The sequence below is a fragment of the Mchenga conophoros genome, linkage group LG4 (genome assembly GCF_057382185.1).
Source record: "Mchenga conophoros isolate Kocher_MC1m ecotype Shallow Benthic linkage group LG4, M_conophoros_male_GT1.1, whole genome shotgun sequence".
NCBI classification, from domain to species: domain Eukaryota; kingdom Metazoa; phylum Chordata; class Actinopteri; order Cichliformes; family Cichlidae; genus Mchenga; species Mchenga conophoros.
The window spans coordinates 23879765-23895223 of NC_140529.1; the positions used below are offsets into that span (position 1 = coordinate 23879765).

The 15459-nt window shown below is 40.1% G+C and overlaps 1 protein-coding gene across 2 annotated transcripts in view; it reads left to right on the plus strand.

Annotated features, from left to right (window-relative positions):
- prkcab (protein kinase C, alpha, b) overlaps positions 1 to 15459 on the plus strand; it is a 130651-nt gene that overhangs the window by 105329 nt on the left and 9863 nt on the right. Inside the window, exons 6-14 of one of the 2 annotated variants that reach the window (XM_085271135.1) lie at positions 1574 to 1730; positions 1861 to 1995; positions 5216 to 5309; positions 7005 to 7034; positions 10585 to 10725; positions 10828 to 11001; positions 11521 to 11612; positions 13522 to 13584; positions 14336 to 14474. In XM_085271135.1, coding sequence (XP_085127261.1) covers positions 1574 to 1730; positions 1861 to 1995; positions 5216 to 5309; positions 7005 to 7034; positions 10585 to 10725; positions 10828 to 11001; positions 11521 to 11612; positions 13522 to 13584; positions 14336 to 14474 — 1025 coding nt within the window. The remainder of the gene's footprint in view (positions 1 to 1573; positions 1731 to 1860; positions 1996 to 5215; positions 5310 to 7004; positions 7035 to 10584; positions 10726 to 10827; positions 11002 to 11520; positions 11613 to 13521; positions 13585 to 14335; positions 14475 to 15459) is intronic. The other variant, XM_085271136.1, reaches the window with a different exon arrangement.

Genomic DNA, 15459 nt, shown 5'->3' on the forward strand with positions numbered 1-15459 from the left:
CATCTGTTAAGAGTTTTGTCATTTCAAAATCTCAGATTTACATTTAGTGGCCTGTTGTTTAAAGTAGACTTTGTCCTTCCTTCCTTTCTTGCTTCTGTTTGATCCCTGTTATACATTACATCATATATGAGGGAGTGGCCATTTAACACTAGATGCTGTCGCCATGGTGATGGTGGCCCGCTCATGCCACCTCATCCCCCTGCTCCTGTTGCTGTTATCACTTGTTTTTATGTGATCATTTTTCATGTGTCCTTCACAATATCCGCTCACACATGTTTCCTACGAGACAGTAAAAGACGTGTTTTCACCTCTTTTGCTTTCACTTTTGCTCATTTTGCAACAGAAAATGTGGCTTTTGGGCGAGCATTACACTTCTTTTTTTTTTTTTTTTTTTTTTTCTTTCTTTGATTTACGTGTACGTGCGCCCTAACACCCACCAGCATTACACTTCTGTTGGTGTTTTTTCACACTTATACTTAAGTGAATTTTGACAGTATGCTTTGCCTTGCAGCACCTGTTATAAACATATGTGGTGCCTGATTTGATCAGCCATCTGCCTGTCTATCTAAAGAAGAATCCCATGTATACAGTAGAGTACAAACAGATAATTTGCTTCTGAGTGAAGGTCAGATCATTCTTGTTGGCTGTTCAGCCATAGAGTGACTTGCAGTGACTCACCCCTCTTTCTTTCTATCCATCCCTCTCATCAACACTTCATCTACGTTCTCCCATCTGTGCGCCTTTTAACCCCTGAGTCAGTGCCAAGTCACAGTCTTTGCGTTTAGCTGGGAGGTGGGTGGCAAATACTCTTACGCTTATATTTTTGGTAACTCTTTATAATATGGCCTGTGAATAATGGCATAATTCCCCTGTAATTAAATGAAATTTTAATGGATTTATTTTGAAATTATGCTCTAACTCCCTACAAAAATAAAGGCATAGTATGGCAGTAACAAGTCAGCTTTTTACAGGAAACAAAATAATAATTATGCTGTAAGAAAATTTAAAGTAATACTTTAATAATTTTAAATACTGCATAATTACAGGTAATATTTCTAAACAATATTCCCCGTCATATGTACACTGTACTTTCCTGGGCGTGTGCTGTATTACGGAGTGGATTTAATGTTCTGTTTGACTTTGTATTATTAATTTGTCCTGTTTTATATAATTACTTACTACTTATATGTATAATGTGTCTTCTCTCCTGTAAAATACCCAGAAGTCAGACAGGGGTAAGCCACTCCGTAGTATGTCCCACTCCCCAAAAAGTAGAGCGTACTTATGATCTAAGATGAGGAAAACTTTTAGTTTTTCCACTGAATTACCAGGAAATCATACAGCACCTAAATAACACACTTCTTAGATTTACTTATAGCATAATTATTTCTTTGTTTCCTGTAAAAACCTGACTTGTTATCTCCTTATTCTAGTGTGCTTCTTTAATATAATTACTTTGTAATTTCAAAATAAAATGCATTTAATTCAATTTAATTACAGGGGAATTACAGCCTAAGTCATGGGTTGTATCATAAAGTCTTACCATATTTTCTTTGTGTCGTATTTCTTCTAGTCGGAGAAGCCAGGAACCTGATTCCAATGGATCCAAATGGTTTATCAGACCCATATGTTAAACTCAAGCTCATCCCGGATCCAAAGAATGAAACCAAACAGAAGACCAGGACCATCCGTTCCTCTCTCAACCCGTGCTGGAATGAGTCCTTCACCTTGTAAGTGACAAAGTTTGTATGTGTGTGTTTGTTTAAATGACATTTTTATCATACTTTCATTAAATCAGGCGAATATTAAGCATGACATCACTGTGTTACTTTCCCTCCTGCTTTGTGTATATGTGCTCAGTAAGCTGAAAGCATCGGACAAGGACCGTCGTCTGTCCATCGAGGTGTGGGACTGGGACCGAACCACTCGGAATGACTTCATGGGGTCCATGTCGTTTGGAGTGTCTGAGCTCATCAAAGCTCCTACAGTTGGATGGTCCGTTATGTTTCTGACTCTCGTACACTCACTCATGCATTTCAACAATTAGAAATGTGGCTAAAGAAGCTTTATTTGATGGTTGTTCTATCAGTCAGTAAAAAAAGTAGAATTTACATCAATCAGTTCAGTAATTCACTCTTTAAACTAATAGTGAACTAATTATATGAAACTTGTGGAGTGCTACGCGACTTTTAAAATCCAGGATGATGCCAGGATTTGGCAGAAGTCATAATAGTCCAACTTCCTTCATATTAAGCTTATTCTCTTTCCCCCTCACATAATAGCAATTGCTGTTATCAGAATCTGTGGTAGAAAGCCAAGATAAGTGGTAAAAAACATAATGGAGCATCAGTAATATAAATGATATCTTCTATTACTGTGCTGTACTGAGTACCGTATGTATCACCGAGTACAGAGTTAGTGTTAAGTTACTGTTTCATGTGTGAACATCACATACATTTACAGTCTGGAAATAAACCCAGTGACACACACACACACAGACACACACACTACATACCTTCATTGTGTTCCTAATTATGTGTGGGCCCAATTTACAATTACAAACATTAATGAATAAATTGTATTTATCAATGACACTTCAAATTTCCAGTGATATCCCAGGTTAGAGGATGCCACTTATAATTGTGATAATTGTGGGAAGTTCTGCAGTTATGTATGTGCACCATGCTGTTATACTGTTGGAGGACTGCATGAATGGAAGGACTACTGTCCAGTAGCCTCATTTTCAGGCATCATTCATGCATTCATTGTTTGTGCATGATTGTGGGCGTTCAGAGAGCTGAATAGGAGGATGGTCAATGTGAACACTTTTAGTTGGCTTTTGTCCGCGCTGTTTTATAAGAGTCAAAATACAGTTCGTATGTGTGTCTCTTTGTGTTTATATAAACAACCACGAGCTTTAAATTCTGTCAGTGCCAGTAACACTGGAAAGTCATATTTACAAAAACTCAGACAGCAATGGAAGCTAGTTTTAAACGTCATATTGTAGATCATCTGCTTTATTTAATATAGAGCTTATTTGTCATCGCAGGTTGCCAACTTGTAAAGTCGACATGACACTGACCACAACAAAATGGCCGCAGGGTGTGCGTAAAACAGACGGAAATGCCATCTGCAGCCAGGTCCACTCACGCTGACAAACTTCACCTACTAGACTCATTTCCTCGCCTCTCCATCTTTGTCTGGCTGCTTTGTCTCAGTCTGATAAACACACACTCACAGACCTGTTAAAATGACTCTTCCATAAACCATGTTAGCATACCTGCAGCGACTTAGCCTAAACCAAGTCTGATTGACTGCTGCTGTGAGCACAGTTATAAGCTCTGGGAAATGCCTGCAGTAGTTTCCGAGACACCGGACCAAAACATTTTTAGGCGTACTGTATGCATGTGTGCGCGCTGCTATTTTTTTTTACTGGTTATTACAGGTCGTTAGACAAGTGGCTGGAAGATGTCTATACTGGAAGTAGAGGAGGACTCTGCAGTCCTGTGAGAACTAAATACATCCTTTAGCAGTAATAAGTTGTAGTAACTGTTTTCTGTGTGACTTTTGTCATTCTCTTACATCAATAAGGAGGAATTTTGGCCCGCTCGTCTTCCCACTCTTCACTCTTAACGTTGCTTCTATTCATTGAGGTTTGGGGACATTTATGCACACACTCTTAAGGTCCCATCACACAGGTTGAGGTCTAGACTTTGACTAGGTCATTGCAGCACTTAATTATTTGCTTTTTAAGCCATGCTGTTGTAGATTTGCTTTTGTGCTGGGGCTCAAATTCCCATTGGCCAAGCTTTAGCTGTCAGGCAGATTACCTTACATTTACCTCTAGAATACTTTGGTATACAGTGGAGTTCACTCCAAACCTAAACTGTGATATGTAACATGATGTAACTGAGGCTTGTGAAGTCTAAAATGGTGCTTTATGGATTTTTGCAGCGGCTGTCCACTCCTGGGAAGATTATTGTCATGTTTCGGCTGTGTGCAGGGAAGAGAAGGACCCAAACACAAAACTCAACGAGACAAAAGTTAACTCAAAATACTGCTTTATTGCAGGCTTGGAAAGGAAACAAAGAACAAAACTAAACTGAGAAAACTACAAATAACTCATACATGAAACCACATGGCGAATCACACAACTATGAGGGAGATTAAGACACTGACAAAGAGAAACACAGGGCTTAAATACACTGAGGGATAACGAGGGAATGAGACACAGAAGGAGAGCACAGCTGGGAGTAATCGGGCTGGACGAGACAAGGGAAGCAAAACTAGAAACACTGACATGAGACACGGACCTTCAAAGTAAAACAGGAAACACACTGACTGAACTCTAAACATGTAAACTTAACAGCAACTGGGGAGACAGAACATAGGAACCTGAAACATGGTACAGAAAGGCACAGTAGACACAACATGGAACACATGGAAAGTCATATTACAAGAACTAAGCCTATGATAACCATAACTGAAACCTAGGGAAATAATAACTATAAAGATCAAAACAGCACAACCCACATGAACATAATGAACTCGCAGGGAAAGAGTAAAACTAAACACGATGAACACAGGAACACAAGATCTCTTCAAAGTAAAACAGGAAACATAAGTCGCAGACATGACAACCTGAACTTGACAACGTAAGACACAGACATGAAACACATAAAGGCCAAGGGTGGAAGACACAAGGGGAATCTAATAACAAACTATAACATGGCATGGCATGATAAAAAATGAACTAGAAAACCTGAAGGGCTTAAACGTAAACCATAAACTAAAACTCAAAACGCAGGGTCAAAAGACCCAGGATCGTGACAATTATAGCATTGTGTTAACACTCACATGCATGTTTCGGACCAGCAAACTTCCCAAAATTCTGCTTTTATAGAGGCGCCTCACACTTACTGATAATCAGTTAATCAAGTGCATTTGATTAGCACCACCTGGCTGCTGCTTACCTACTTAATTAAGCAGTAAGGGCGTACTTCGTTTTCCACAGGACGACATAAAGTCTTGTGAAAGTCTTGTGTATTTCACGTGACTAAGTGTTTTCTGCTCACAGAACAGGTCTGCAAACAGCTTCATCTAAAAACAGGCACTCTGTCGAATAAAGATTGTGATGTGTTTTGAAAACTGAATAATAAATGCACTCAGTTTTTGCACATTTCGACAAACATCTCTCTGCTTTCTTTACTGTCAGGTACAAGTTGCTGAACCAGGAAGAGGGAGAGTACTACAATGTTCCCATTCCCGAGGTGGATGATGTCAACCTTGAGCTCCGACAGAAGTTTGAGGTGAGGAGCTGCGCGATTTCTAACTCTAATAAAGGCATAACTAGATTTCCTTTGTCATACGTGTCTATTGTACTTGTACGCACTCATTTTAACAAAATGTGTGTCCCTGTCACCATGGTAACCTCATCCCGTTCCTACTTGTGCTTTTCACCCTGTGCGCCTGAGAGGGAGATCATCAGCTCTTGTTTTTTAAATTACAATTGTGTATACTGTGCATTAAAAGCTTGGCGAGCTGAAACAAGAAGGTGCAAGCAGCACAAATAAGACCACGCAGAAGCGGGAGACAGACCGGACAACGAAGGATGCAAATCCCAGAGACCCCTATGTGGGAAGTACAGCAGCAGATGATAATTTATCTTTCTCACGCTGGTGCTCGCTGCAGAAGCTGCTATTCAACAAGTCTATGAAAATCGTAAATGAAAATCGGCTTCAAATAAAAGGCAAGAAATACAATAAGTGCTGCATAGGCACAGGTAGTTTTACTTTAGAAGAAAATCTGTAGGAGAATTTATAAAATATGCATGACAACAGTTGTGTGTATTGAAAAAAGCTCACTTAGAGGTTTAAACTGTAAGTTTGTGCACATGAAGTGCCACAATCCCATGTGGACCGCTGGGTTTGTACTCTGACTCGAGGGTAGCTTTGTTGTTGAATTGGAAAGGTAAGCTTTGAGGCTACATTTCCCAGGCCTCAGTGGATTTGACCATAAGCTGTTTGCAGCAGCAGAGATTTAAAACATTAACGTTCAAGATGTTTGGAAAAAAAAAAACAATTTTAGTTTTTTTATTATGTTAACATTTGAGTAAAATGAGAACTCCCAAGAAGCCCTCATACACTGTGTCAAAGAGTCCTTGATGTCTAAAATTTGATTATTTTTTAAATTGAAAATCATGTTTTTCGTCTGGATTTCTCCCTCAGTTGCGCTTCCAGGCTCACTAAGATGTTTAAACATATTTGATTCCACATCACTTTTATAATTCAAAACTGAAACGATGCATAGTCCTTTAAAAACACGACTAAAGGCTTTGAAAATGTTTCGCATTGACATGTTTAGAGCCAAGTGAAATAAGCATGCAGCAGCCCCAGCACAGTCCTTCTAATCAAGTCAGTGGAAGCAGGCTTTAAGTTGGCTCTCTAGTGGCCTCGCTGTCGACTGCAGGTTGTTCATTATTTTAACACCTTACAGCATGCAGCCTTAAATAAAACTCACGACCTCTTTATGTCCATATTATTAAGGTGGCTGCTATATTGAACAGTGCAATGAAAACAGGTGCAAAACTGCAAGAGATTTTTTTAAAAAAACAGGAAAACCGAGACGGCAGAGAGCGAGAGGCGTTTTATTAAAGTCCAGCCCTGCGCGTGGGCAGGCGGAGGTTTTAATACTCTGTGTAAACTCACAGCAAGTCCTCAAAGCGCCGACTCTCTCTGCTTTGTTTTTAATTTTTTCGCTTCTTTTCTCTCCACGCCGTACGACGCTGACCTCGACTTTCCTCCAAGGCTCGCGTCTATGCACGACTGTGCGGTTGCCGTGGAAACTAAGGCGGGATGCGACAGATGTGACAGAGCAGGAATCTCTCTGTTTTCCGGGCCAATTACGATTTTAGGATTACAAGTGATCAGAATAATGTCTTCTCTTGTCTCTGTCCACACGCTCGCACACACCGGCTAACCTTTGAGTTTCCTCCTTTCTTCTAGGACTGCCAGTTAAATATCCACTATCTGAAGGTAGCTCCCCTGCCTGCTTCATCTAATTTTTTTTCTCTCACTTGTAGCTTGCCTCGCACTTAATTTACTTACCGAATTAGGATTGTTTGTGAATCTCTGCTGGGATTCCACAAATCAATCTGATTTACTAACAATGGCTTTCAACAGCACACAGTTGAATCAGCCCAATTTGCTTGCTGTTACAGACCCTTTGTAATAAATTGTCTTCTTTCTCTAACTCCTCTCGAGCACTCTTATACTCTCTCCTTGTCTCAGGCTCATAATCACATGTAAGCATAAAGTAAAACGAACCACACATTACGATGAATGAATGACACATTTTGAGGTTTTCACAACTCCTGGTGTGTTCGCATTGAAGGTCACATCAGCAAAGTCTGACATTTGCAGCACTTGCAAATGGCTGCAGAGGAGTGGCTCGCAATTTTTCAAGCCTGTGTTAAAGCAATAGTCAGGTACAAGCAGTGGAAAAAAAGAAGGGTTCTGCTTGCAGTAAACATTCCTCCACCCGCTGACGCCACCCATTAATGCATCCCCCCTTTTTTATTCCAGTGTCAAGGACAAAATCCACAATCCTTGTTTTGTGCACAAATATATTCAAAACGATACATGAATTCCTGCCAGGGTTTTACATCAAAATTGTAGATGTAGAACCTTCGTGCCACTAGACAAATAAATCAATAAATAAAAGAAAGAATGAATAATTTTAAAAACAGAAGGCATTTTTCATCTTGACCTCGGGAGGATGGATTCGGTAGCATCAGAAGCTTGAGGAAAGAAACTGCTCTGAAGTCTGGTAGCGCTGCAGCAGATGCTTCTGTATTACTTACGGGCTTTGTGCAGACAGCTCGCTAGTATCTCTAATACTGGAATGATTGGTGCCAGTGATCTACTGGGCGGTTTTAATCAGCAAAGCCTGCTGTTTCCAGTTGTTTTCTGTTTCTCTGTAAAACTTAACACAGGACACAAGGCAAAGTAGACAGAGCACTATGTTGGTAAGTATCTGCTTGATCTGTGTAACTCAGATTGCTAAAACATGACATTAGCTATATATAGAATGACTCAGAAGAATAAAAAATCTCTGAACTACAGAAAGTGCTCCAAACTGACTGCAACATCTTCATCTTTCATGCAGGAGGTTCAAAAACATTTAAGCAACATGAAAAATAAAAGAACAAAGAAAGCGAATGACTTAAATTCTTTTTGTGTTTTTAGTCTGTATCTTTAACAGTTTCATTATGATTATAAAGATGCCGCGTGTACACTCTGTAGCTTATGTCCCTCATATCTTCTAATACACAAACAGCAGACAGCAGTCTGTCGTCTGTCCCTCTGTTGTAAACTTATGGAGCACAGAGAAGTTTACCGAGAGGCTCTGTAAGACAAGATTAACACCTTTAAGTCCAATCCATGATGTTTTCTTAAGTCTTTTTGAGAAAGATACTGGCACAAACCCCAAAGGCAGACTTTCCAATTAGTTTTATTATTAGTGTCTCTTTAGTCAAGAGTCTAAATGTTAAAATATGAGGCACTGATGAACACTCACACATGCCAGATCCCTCAACACAGTGGCAGTCCTAGATTTATTAAGAGACCAGTGAGTGGCTGCTTTGTAACGGTTTGCCTAACTTTTGTGTGGCCACAGCATCTTTGTGTCGATATTGTGTGAGTGCTTGTGTTGGAGACGTGCCGGTTTCTTTTATACGCTATATACCGGCAGCTGGTCCATGTTAGATAGGTGCAGTTTTGTGTTTGAGGAATGACCACTAGGTGTCCTTCCAAGGTAAGGGTATCAGTGGAGCAAGCGGTGGAAGCTGAACTTCAGTTGCAATCAACAGCACGACCTAGTGTTTACCGTCTTATTCAAATGTGTTACTATTTAATAAAAAGAGCAGCAGCAATGCGGCATGTCAGATCTACCTAGCAACATAAAACAATTTCGTGTGCAATTTCAAAATAAAACCATCATTTTTTATCTCATATTTTTGTTTCCACATTCTTTTTAGGCCTGTAACACCTAAAATTGAATTAAAGGGAGATTTTAACTCCAAATTAAATATGGCCTGTACTCTGGCCTGCACTGTGAGCTGCTGTGAGCTGACCTCAGCTGTGGAGTTACCACCCTAGGGAACCTCGAGTGTGGTCACGCTGACTGTAGACTGCTGTTTATTTAGATTTTTCCTGTCTCCCGCGCTTTTGCGCACTCCTGCAAATATCTGGTCAGTTCATTTTCATCACAGTTGTCTCCTCTCCACCTCAATTACACTTGGACTGTCAGGTGAAATTCATTAACCGCAGTGAATTAATGGATCAGGCGGCACTCAGGGTCAAAATGAAAATCACTCATCCCGCCCTGCTTGTTTACTGACATACCTACTTAATGTTTAGAATAATCAGCTGCTCACTGACCTAACCAGATGTACGCATAAAACCACGTGACCCGAGTCCAATAAATATGTGATAAGTATTAAGTGAAGTATACCGTCACATTTAGTAAAGAGTAGAGAAACGGTTGTCCTGGAAACAGCTCTCGTGGCTCACACTGGTTGTATGTTTTTCTTTTTGTTGTTGTTTTTTGTGTGCTCCATCTGACAGAAACAGACAACCGCTGGACCCGTGATGGGAGCTGGCAGGGTCCTAATTGCCCCTTTTTTTTGTTCAAAGACGCTCAGCAGAGCAGTGATTATAACAACAGGGATCCTCACAACACTGGCAACCCCCGCTGACTGTCCACCAGACAGTTTCCCAAAATGCACCAGTAGTGAGATCTCGCTGAATAACCGAGGATGTTTGAATATAACAAAGAAACTGCCACGCGTGCCAGAAAAAAATTAGATGCTGATTACTGTTGGCTCTGGAAGGATTAAACAAGCTTGACTTTATATTTTCTTGTGATTATGCAGCAAACCTGTTTTTCTTTTCTTTTTTTTTTGTATGGATGCATGTGTCTGTCATTGTTCTTTGTAACGATATCACAATGTAATAACTAACAATTACAGAAGCAACTCCCATGCATTAATGTGATTGTCAGCATGCGAAACATTTTAAAATATCTCCAGAGAGATTGAAAATGTAACAAATCACGAAAACTCCATTTGTAAAATGTAACCTTAAATGAGGTGTAAATATGTTACAGCATGCTTTCGTGTAAAGAACTGTCATGTTGACCATAATTTATTAGAATTTGTTGCATTTTCAAACATTCCGAAAGATATTTTTATCACATTTTGACATGTTTTTGTTGGTATTACATTGTGAGTTGTTACAGTATGGTTTTCTGATTTTTATATCTTATCATAAACTGGAAAACAACAGCAACGGGTGGCATGTATACTTCCTTCATCCTCTTGACTGTCACAAATTAAGGTGGTGGTGATTAAGTTCTTTTCTTTAACTTTGCTGGGATCATGCTTACAGTTATTTACAAGCAAAAACAAAATCTGAAGCACAGAACAAAAATGTGCAAACCTTATCCACGCTCAAACTCTAATTTGACTCTATTTGGCACGTGAGTGAATGCAGTCTGTATCCTAACACACGTCTGTCTCTGCAGAAAGCAAAGCTGGGACACGGTAAGAAAGTGATCACGCCATCAGACCACCGGCGGTTCAGCTTCCCGTCAGGGAATATGGACCGGGTCCGACTCAATGACTTCAACTTCCTGGCTCTGCTCGGGAAGGGCAGCTTCGGCAAGGTGAGAGAAAATAGATGCTCCTGTGCTTTTTCATTTGCTTGATTTTGTTCTTTATCTTTGTCTTATGGTGGCTTTGGCTCTTGGCGTCTCCCCCCGTTGCAGGTGATGCTGGCTGAGATGAAGTCGACGGAGGAGCTGTACGCTATAAAGATCCTGAAGAAAGATGTCGTGATCCAGGACGACGACGTCGAATGTACAATGGTGGAGAAGAGAGTCTTGGCCCTGAGAGACAAACCGCCCTTCCTCACGCAGCTCCACTCCTGCTTCCAGACAGTGGTGTGTAGAAACTTCAGCCCCTGCTGACGTCAAAGTTTTTAATCACACTTCCAAAAATATCCGTTTAATTTACAAAGGGAGCCGTTACTTAGTGCTCAATCTGTGTGTCCTATTGTGTGTGTCTGTCATTACGTCTATATTTGCTTTTCCTACTTACATTTATTTGAACGGTGCTCCTGCAGAGAAAATTGAAACTGAACTGAGACCACCCTTTGAATACAAAGTCCTCCTGTATGACGTCAACTCTGTGCGTAGACCGGGTGACTCAAGAAGTCCTTAAATAAAATTATATTTAATGATCAAACCTTTGTGTCCTATAATATAGATCTATAATCTGTACAGCAGGCTTTAATAGAAGAATGTATTCAGTCTGAATTATACTGTAACTCTAAGATATATGGCTGTAGACTTTTAGACACTGAATATTATATCTGCACAGATTCACAGTGTGAGGTGTTTATCTTTATGTAATCGTGGACAATAACTAATTTTTTTTCTTCTTTTTTTGTGTGTGTGTAGGATCGGTTGTACTTTGTGATGGAGTACATTAACGGAGGAGACCTCATGTATCATATCCAGCGTATGGGCAAGTTTAAGGAGCCACAGGCTGTGTAAGGATGTTGATATGTTGCATGTTGATATCCTGCAGGCAGCTTACATGTTTTATAGTCACGTCAAGTTATTTAAAAGTACACATACTTACAGTAATGATGCCCAGTACTATAGTAGAGTAATGTGTGAACTATAGTATTCCTTTTAACCTGGTACATATTGACAAGATGAGTGTCAAATTAAGAGGAAAATCATATTGAAATAACATTATTTTTAGGTGATTCTAAGATATGTTATATTTTAAATATAACAATATGATTATGCTAGATAAAAGGCTGAAAACAGAGAGTCTCGGTGCAGCTCATGGGCCAGTGGTGTCTGAGTATTCAGGATGCACCAATCTGGTATTTGTACTGGTGACTCTAAGCTGATGTATGGCCCTATCTATCCAGTTCAGTTCTATGATGTCATGTAGCGTGGAGGGAGATGAGTGAGGACGAAGCCTGGACATGCAGTATCACCTACACAGGCAGCTTATTTCTTGAGTAAGAAAAGTAAACAAGTAACACTTGTAGAGAACTTAAGAGAAACAGCTTATTTTGGCTGAAAAACGAGCTATTGTGGCTACGTTGGGAAAGTGCATCCTCTTGCATAAGCTTTTATTTGCATGGCTCCATGTATTTTGATTGCCTTGTCTGTCATCGTCTTGGTAACACAAAAGCAGTTCAGTAAATTTCTCTTCCTACTTGTTTTTTATTTGCAACAGTTAATTTGTGAACTCGGGCCATGTTTAAGTTGGACCCAATGCTGCCTTTAACATTTAAAAATAATTCCCGTTCTGTTCCTCACAATGGGGACTAGGGCTTATTAATTCAATTTTGGGATCGGTACTTAATAAGATTTTCGTCAAGGGAGATCAGGATTAGGAATGAGTATATCAGAACGATCAGAGCAACAGAAATTTGGTTAGAGAGGCAAAGCTGAGAAGGTTTGCAAATGTGCAGAGGAGGGATAGTGGATATACAGGACGAAGGATGTTGAAGATAAAGCTGCCAGGCATGAGGAAATAAGGAAGACAACAGAGAAGACTGATGAATGGAGTGAAGGAGGACTTGCAGAGGGTTGCTGTGAGGAGGATGCTGGGGTTAGGGTGAGATGGAGGCAGATGATCTGTTGTACTGACGCCCAAAACTTGAAGAAGGCTCTGCGTCAGCAGATATCGAATCAGATTGTAACTGAAAACGCTGGATCAGTGCATTCCTGCAACAAGGGGAAAAAAGCACTACTACCTTTCATTCATTCACCTTTCCTGTCACAATATGAGTGTGACTAAAGCCCCGTCTACCTGGTTACACACTGCTTTGCACCTGACGGTTGGTTCAGTTGCGTGGGTATTTATAGCTCCACTAAACGTCAGTCAACGCGATGCTTCATTCTTCACCCGTGTCGTAGCTGAGACGAGTTTAACTCCCCCACTTTAAGACGGTTAATAGTTATTTTGCTTGCCTCTGCTGTCGCTGGATTTCATTGACACTCCATGATCTGTGGTCTCCACACTGCTGCTAGTCATACTTTCTACGCCCATCACAGGAAGCACTTCTCTGTAATTTCAACTCTTTTCATTCTGTCCATCAGAGCAGACTTGTCAAATAGGTGTCAAGAAATATAACAGCCTACTTTCAGAAGAGAGCGAAAAAGAACGCAACAAAAAATGACAATCTACAACACGAAGCACCGTCTGCTGAAAAGACGCATTACAAACCCCAGCTGAAAGTTTTTATTTGGTGCATTTTCCCTCAGTGACACACTCTGGCTTGCTCATAGTGTCAGGTCACCATGATTTGTAATTTATTATTCTTTAGGGAAAGGGAAAGGGAACCTTTAATATATTCCCAGACAGTTTTCTTTTGGGAAGATATACAGCCTATTTTATGGCTCGTATATTATGTCTGTTTTTCAATTTTGCAGGTTTTATGCCGCAGAGATTGCTGTCGGTTTGTTTTTCTTGCACCGAAAGGGGATCATCTACAGGTGGGTGACAGGTGTTGATGCTTGTCATGATGTTTCATCACTAACTGCATTTAATTTTAACACTCGAGCACTTTTTTACTGCAAGCCTCAATCGCCTCTTCAGACACACATTCGTACAGACGATTGACTCACCGGGCCCAACCTGTGGTTCAGTGTCTTTCCCAGTGATAATCAGGAAGGAGCCGAGGATTTAATCATTGACCATCCTGTTAGTAGATAACCCGCACTATCTCCTGAGCCCCTAAACAAAGAGATTAAAATGGACATGTAGCTATGCCTTGATCGTCAGTCTTTCCCTAAGCCACAGTATTACATCCATACTGATCACTCAATTCTAAAAAAAAAAAATGTGATTGAAGGAGGCCAAGGTCACCCCGCTCCTTTTCAGTACTTCAGCCAAATGCTCACGTTCATTCTTCATATGCGAGTAGCGCTCTGCTTGACATACAGAGTCTAGTATGTGACAGACGTAACCGCCAGAAGGCCGGGGGTGGGGAGGAAAATGAAGAATCGAGACATAAAACACAAGCAGAGATGCGGGCTGAATTGTAAGAGCAACGACAGCATAGAGATAAAAAGCTGATGGGAAAATAATTTCAGACCTAGAAATTACTGCTTATTACTCAGTGTATGATGTACGCCGCAGGCAGATAAACTGCTCAGAGACGGTGCAGAAATATTGGCTTAGCCGCATGTAAGAAGTATTAAAGGAGTCACAAATGCACTCACACAAATGCCGCCTCTGCTGCAGGGATCTGAAGCTCGACAATGTGATGCTGGACTACGAGGGCCACATCAAGATAGCAGACTTTGGCATGTGTAAGGAAAACATGTACGAAGGAATGACCACGCGCACTTTCTGCGGCACCCCAGACTACATCGCACCGGAGGTGAGATGTCTGCAACAAAAAAACAACAACAAAACAAAACAAAACCCAGGGATTACAATGAGAGTAACAAAACAAAGACGACATTACTACTGTGCAGGTTCTTTGGGGACTTTCTTATTGGTTTAATACTGTAATGTAATGGAGTTTTGTCGGTCTTTCTGATTGTCCAGTACTTGAACTTTGCATTTTCATTACAGTGACTGAAATCGTAGAACGAAAAATGAGATTTTTACTGTTTTAAATTTGATTTCTACTTTGAAAAAAGAGAACAGTAGTTAGGTGGAGGGGGAACATATCTTTTACCATGTACTGCACTATAGGCCTGCTTTGAAACAGATTACCTATAAAGCCATGCAAGCTGCTTTAAGCCGATGTTTCTGTGGACAGTGTGAGACCAAGCTGGTTGGAGAATGAATTTAATTATTCTACCTGTGTATGTGCAAATTAATGAAATTAAAAGCTCCCTATTCTGATAACAAATAAAAAAATTAGCACTGATAACTTAATGTAACTTAATTTTGCCCACCACAGATTAACCATACTAGTAATATAACAGTTTAAAAAGAATCCATAAAAACTTTACAATTTATAAATTTAGTGCATATAAACACTTCAAATGTTCATTTTTCTAAAAACAGACCTTGGAAGTCTTTCATGAGTGCATAAAAACACCGAATTGTGGAATCCAACAGAGCTTATAGTGAATTATGGAGAAAGATTGAAACCATTGGAGTAATAATGTGTTAAAAAGTCAGCCCAGGCTTTTTAAAAAGTGTGAATAAATGAACAGAAAGATGTGGGTGTGTGCCTTCATGTCACCGTTATGGTTTGAAGTTTCTTGGATATCAAGACATCTCTCAAGCCTGTGAGAGTCGTTTAAGTGATCTGTGATGGGCTTTTTTTTTTAATCACTTTCTTTTTTTTAACCACTCACACTCATCACGACAAGGAGCACCGGAGCTGCTCTGAGGCTCATGAAATCAGA